General features: G+C 42.0%; 1 protein-coding gene across 1 annotated transcript in view; it reads right to left on the reverse strand.

Annotated features, from left to right (window-relative positions):
- CPNE4 (copine 4) overlaps positions 1–6000 on the reverse strand; it is a 364694-nt gene that overhangs the window by 61560 nt on the left and 297134 nt on the right. The window contains exon 10 of the mRNA XM_019536816.1: positions 4925–4984. Within this exon, the coding sequence (XP_019392361.1) occupies positions 4925–4984 (60 nt within the window). The remainder of the gene's footprint in view (positions 1–4924; positions 4985–6000) is intronic.

Consider the following 6000-nt stretch of genomic DNA (forward strand, 5'->3'; position numbering starts at 1 on the left):
GGTTTTCATAGACATGAGGGCTGGAAAGGACCTCGAAAGATCATCGAGTCCAGGCCCCTGCCCAAGGAAGGAAGTCAGCTGGGGTCATAGGATCTCAGCAAGATAAAGATCCAAATGTCTCTTGAAGGCATTCAAAGTACGTGCTTGAACCACCTCCAGCACCAGTCTATTCCAAACCTGGGGATGGGCTCAGACAGTAAAGAAGTTCTTCCTTATGTCTAGCCTGAAATGGTCATGGAGGAGTTTGTGACCATTAGACCTTGTCATCCCTTGGGATGCTCTGATGAACAGGCGTTCCCCCCAGATCCTGGTGAGCACCCCGATAAACTTATAGGTGGCCACCAGATCACTCTTGCGCCTGCACTTTTCCAGGCTGAAAAGTCCCATGGCTCTCAGCCTCTCATTGTAGGGTCTGTTTTCCTGAACTTTGATCATGCGCGTGGCTCTCCTCTGCACTCTCTCAAGCTTCTCCACATCCTTTTTGAATTGTGGAGTCCAAAACTGGATGCAGTACTCCAGCTGTGGCCTCACCAAGGATGAGTACAACAGGAGAATGACATCCTGGGATTTGTTTGAGAAGCATCTATGGATGCAAGCCAGCGTTTTGCTTGCTTTACTAGCTGGAGCATCCCACTGAAGGCTCATGTTCATCTTGTGGTCAATCATGACCCCTAAGTCCCTTTTGCCTGTAGTGCTAACCAGCATAGCACTGCCAAGCCTATAAGGATGCTGCAGGATTTTCTTCCAAAGGTGGAGAACCTTGCATTTTTTGGTGTTAAACACCATCAGGTTCTCACCCGCCCATTTCCTGAGCCTGTCCAGGTCAGTTTGGATCGCCCTCCTGTCCTCAGGTGTGGATGCTTTCCCCCAAAGTTTGGTATTGTCAGCGAACTTGGTCAGTCCACTTCTGATACCAATGTCCACATCATTAATGAACATGTTGAATAGTGTAGACCCAAGGACAGAGCCTTGAGGGACCCCACTGGTCACAGAGCACCATGATGATTGACTTCCATCAACCACCACCCTCTGGGTCCGACCACGGAGCCAATTCCCCAGCCAGTGGATCGTGGTGGACCCAAGGCCACAACTGGCCAGTATCACCTAGAGGTGATCATGGGATACCAGATTGAAGGCTTTTTTGTACCTAGTTGGAGTTCCATTGCAGCCTTGGCTTTCCTGGTTTGCTCCCTGCAGGTCCTTTTGTCCTGTATATCTTTCAACGTTCAAAGTATTTGCGTTTCCATAGCTTCCCACTGTGCTATATGAGTATTCCATACTTGGGGCAGTGCCAGCCACTTCCTGGCGGGAGGGCTGAGGTGGGCTAGACAGAGAACTTGGGGGCCGTGCTATACATCTTCTGGCCAAAAATACTTAGTCAGTCAGGCCAGGAGCACTACACCTCTGTGGGCTGTGGGTGGGAGCATGGTGGGCTTAGCTGTGCAGGGTGGGCAGAGATGGCTCTGGGAGGAGGAGTGGGGTTTGGACAGGAGGGCTGGGAAGGGTGGCTACAGGGGGCTAAGGTAAATTTTGGGGTGGCTATAGGCCCCCCCAAGCCTCCCAAGCACTGCCCCTGATTCCATAGTAAAAGATTATATTCAAGTTTGGTCCTTTCAGATCTGTCAACAAACAACTAGTTTTTCCTATTATCATAACCTTTTGACACACAAACTACCTGTATATGCCCTGTTACTTAGAATTCTTCACATTCTTTCTGCTATACATCTTAAAGTGAAGATAATGTCTTCTGATTACAAAACTATTAACTTTGCCAACTTCTTCTGAACATTTTTCATATGACAGGGAACACAGCATTCTGCAATAAGAGCCTCTTGGAAGGAACCGTGTGGATTCTGCACTATTGATTATCAACGTCATAGAAGAAAGCTTCTTAACTAATAGTCTTATAGGGAAAAAAGTTTACTTCCGGCTTGCTGAGGTATTTGATCTAACCAAGAACTATATGCCCAGAATGGCTGTGCAAAGTATCCCAAGAGTTCACAGCATGAGGTTACAAAAGCACTCATTACTGCTTTAAATTAGCAGGTACACCAGGCTATAGCTTTTTGTTTTCAACCCTATGCTTAGCATCCAAGTTTCCCTCCCCCATCAGATGCTTTTTCAGATCACAGCTGCAGTGTACAGCCTATACACTGCGTGAACTCAAGGAAACATAATTAATTCTGAGACAAAAAAGGGTTGGATGACTTGATATGAATTTGTGAGCTCTGCAAGTGTCTTCAGGAAAAAGAGGAAAGAGGAAAAATAGTTGTAGTTCCTAAAAACTATGGCAATATTTCTATGTTGATAGTAACTTTCCATAATAGTTTTCAAGAATTCTAGAAAGCTGTCCTATGTGTTCATTTCTAGCACTGTAAATCTAGGTTACGGGGGATGGGTGTTCTAGGCATAGAGTATTTCAAGAAAGTGCCTTGGACAAGTGCAGTACTAATTGATTATGAAATGAATGCAAACGGTAAACAACTTAACTGCAGGCTGCTGGGTAATTTGACAAGGCTGCACTAAGTACAGATAAATAATCGGTACACATTCCAAAATGAAACAGTATGGCATATTTCTGGTATTTTGACTCTCCCCCAACCATGCAATTGAAAGTGATAGTGTCAGAATGTACATATACAACACCCATTTACACACGTGTATGGAATACACGTTATTTTTGTGAGTAAATTAAAATATTTGTGCACATAAATAACAGTTTCCAAACGTTTCACAGGAACATGCTGAAGCTAGGTTGACCTCTGTTAAAATGTTGATGCAACAAAAATTATAACAAGGATTGTACTGGGTATCGAGACAAATAATACCTATGTTAACTTGAACAAAAAAAATCGGAAGAAACATTCAACAACTCATGAAATAATGGAACACCATAACATAGTAATAGATATTCTCAAGACCGTTTCACATTTATAATACTCTTCTCATCTCATGTTTCTATCAAAATTTTTGTACAACCATATTATCTGGTATTCATATATGCACAAAAGAGCTGCTTTGATCAGCCTTCTAATCTTTAAATGCTGTTGAAGAAAAGACTGCATCTAGTATGGATACTTAAAAACTCTAAGCTACATAAGGTGAGTACACAGGTTTGGTGAAGTGGGTGTCAGTGAGGAAAAATTAAGGAAAAGGTCACAGAGGTTTATTGTTCATGCTGTTGTAAGTCAAGAAAATCGGACCCTCCCTTTCAACTTACTCTGGCTACGTCTGAGGAGAAACGTCTTGAAAGCAGCCAACCTCTGGGGACATAGCCCTGAACTCCTCGGACCTCCAGAACCAGAAGTTGTTGGTACCGCTTCCAGCTGTGGAGAATGTAGCTGCCTTAGTGCAGAGCTGTAGGTGGGACCAAATTAGGCTGGGAGCAGCACCATGTAAATGTGGCCATATTACCTCCTACTTTGGAGGAAGCCTAGAGCCATCTCCAAACTGGAAGCAGCATAGCTGTGTGTATCTGGCACCAGGCAGTGTTGCTCTGTCTCTACTCGACAACATGCTGTCTGACCCCAATTCATGACCTGTATTTCAAACTTGGGATAAAAGTAACAGTTCAGGCTGTCCTCGGGGACACTGGGACATAGAATCAAAATTTAAGCTGTCCCAGAAAATTCCAATACTGTTAGGTACTTTCTTTGTTATGTGTATAAATTAATCCTATTGACTGGAATCCAGCAACTCTCACTTGTGGTGCTGAATAAGAATTAGTACAGTGCTGTTGTTATAGCAGTTCCTCAGTGAAAGTGTGTGGGAGGAGGAAGGACCTAAAGGTCGAGGAATTAGAAGTGGCTGAGTGTAGGTGGGTGTGCAGCAGTTTGGCAAGGGATTTTTTTTTTACTTTGATAGCAGGCCAACCTTAGGGGAGCTAGTATTTATGGATTTCTGATGTGTAGGGGCTTAAAAAACTGCATCTGTTGATATATTATGAAAGAAGTTGGTAACATCACTTATATATTTAAGACTGCCCACTCCTTCCCATTATAAGACTGCTAGCAGCGTGTGCTGAAATCTTACATTCTAGGTCCCTGCTTCAGGCTGATTTTTTTTTTTTTTAATTTCAGTTTAAATGGTCAAATTATTTATGAGAACAAGATTAAAGAAGAACGTATTGTTTGGTCCCTGATAAAAAAAATTTCCAACTATTAAATTACAATATTTGAGAGGGGGCAGGGTGAGGTTTGTTGAGCTAACCTGCAATATTTTTAGATAATTTCACAGGAAACAATAGTGCAACTCTCGTAGTGCACTCATAATCGTAGCTTCCATAGGTACGTCAACTTCCACAGCCCTTCTGTACAGCAATCAGAGAGGAGATGATGTTAGGTCATGGGAGATATGGACCGGGCTTTCTGGGCACACTTTTAGACAGAAGGAGGCACAAGATACTCAAAACTAGCACTCCCATGAAGCAATGTGGCACTACAGGAAAATTCAGGTTAAAGATTCTGGTTGGCTCAGCAAACCAAAATTTGATTTGGTTCAAACCTGATTTCAGCATGAGCTTACATGCTTTCTAGAATCAGGCTCTGAACAATCATGTGAAATTCTCAGGTTAGAGCCTTGCATACAACTACAGACAGCCCTGGTAAGCCAGCGTAGCTCATCTGAAGTTGATGGAAGTACCATGATTTACACCAGCTAAGGATCTGACCATACATATCATGCTGTTTTCAGTTGTTATGGTGCGCCTGTCACTATAAAAGAAAAACATTATGTTTTTGAAAACCTTGCTGTGTTAATAGAGTTCACTTTCCAGTCACAATGTATTTTGCAAAGAGAGCTTAATAATTTATCAAGAAATTTGCAAAACAACATGACAGATTTTCTTTTTCCTTTGAAGGTGATGAATTTCATGTCTGAAAGGACTTTGTTGTGTTGCAAAGCATTGCAGTAGAAAGACACTTACTGTAAACTGTATTTGGCATCCACCCATGATGTAATCTAAGAAAGAATGCATCTTGTGGATCTGGAAAAAAGAAAGCAAAGGTCCTTATTTGTATCACTAAAAAAATTCAGACTGCAACAGCTTGTTTAAAGAAAAATAAAGTGTTGGGGAGGGGTGGAGATCTGAATGGGGAGACAGAGACTATCATATAAGAAAGGAAGGAAGAGAAAGCACTGAAATGTATTTTTAAACTACTTAAAGCATGTACCCACATCAAAGGCAACGCAGAATATCAATCACCTCACAGAAGTCAAGAAGAATTTTGTGATTGCTTCAAGGAGAAGGACCAGGCATTTTTTGTGTATTCAAAGGAAGAAACTTGGATGAATAACAGAGGGACACACAAAGACATTTTTCCTGGGTGACTCTTATGAGTAGCTTATTGAACTGCATATTTTATTGCATGCTGGTATTACCAGAAAACACCTGCCACTCTATGAGCCTGCAGTTTCCATTGTCTCTTTATTTTTCCTTAGCTCCCCAAAACCCTTGTTTTTTAAAAGAATTCTTCACAAATTATTTTACAAAGATGTTGTTAAATGCACTGAAACATGCCTTAAAGTCTGAAACCTCTGATAATGAAACATGTCAAACTTCCCAGACAAAAACGTTGACATTATAGATTTGTGGTTGAGAGTATACCTCAGTAATGCAGGATACTTGGCGTGTCTACATGTGGCCATATGGTGCTGTTGTTACGGTCCTTCTGGAAGTCCTGAATGACGGTGCAGTAACACCCCGTATTGCACAGATATTTTTAGCTGTTATGTTGCTGTAGCAGCATGCTATAATGACGGAACACGTTGCTATGGCAATGTAGCACATTGCTACAGCGACATAGCATTACGTGTAGATGCGCCCACCAAGTATTATTTGGTTGTCATAATCTATCCCCCAGACAGGCATAAGAAAACGAGAAAAACCAGGAGCACAGTTGGAAATTTTCTGATGGAACTTTTTCCATTGGAAAGTACCTGTCAATATATAGTTTCATAGTTTCTAGGGTCGGAAGAGACCTGAGTAGATCATCTAGTCCG

Source organism: Crocodylus porosus, unplaced genomic scaffold (assembly GCF_001723895.1).
Source record: "Crocodylus porosus isolate Cpor-Errol unplaced genomic scaffold, CroPor_comp1, whole genome shotgun sequence".
Taxonomy (NCBI): domain Eukaryota; kingdom Metazoa; phylum Chordata; order Crocodylia; family Crocodylidae; genus Crocodylus; species Crocodylus porosus.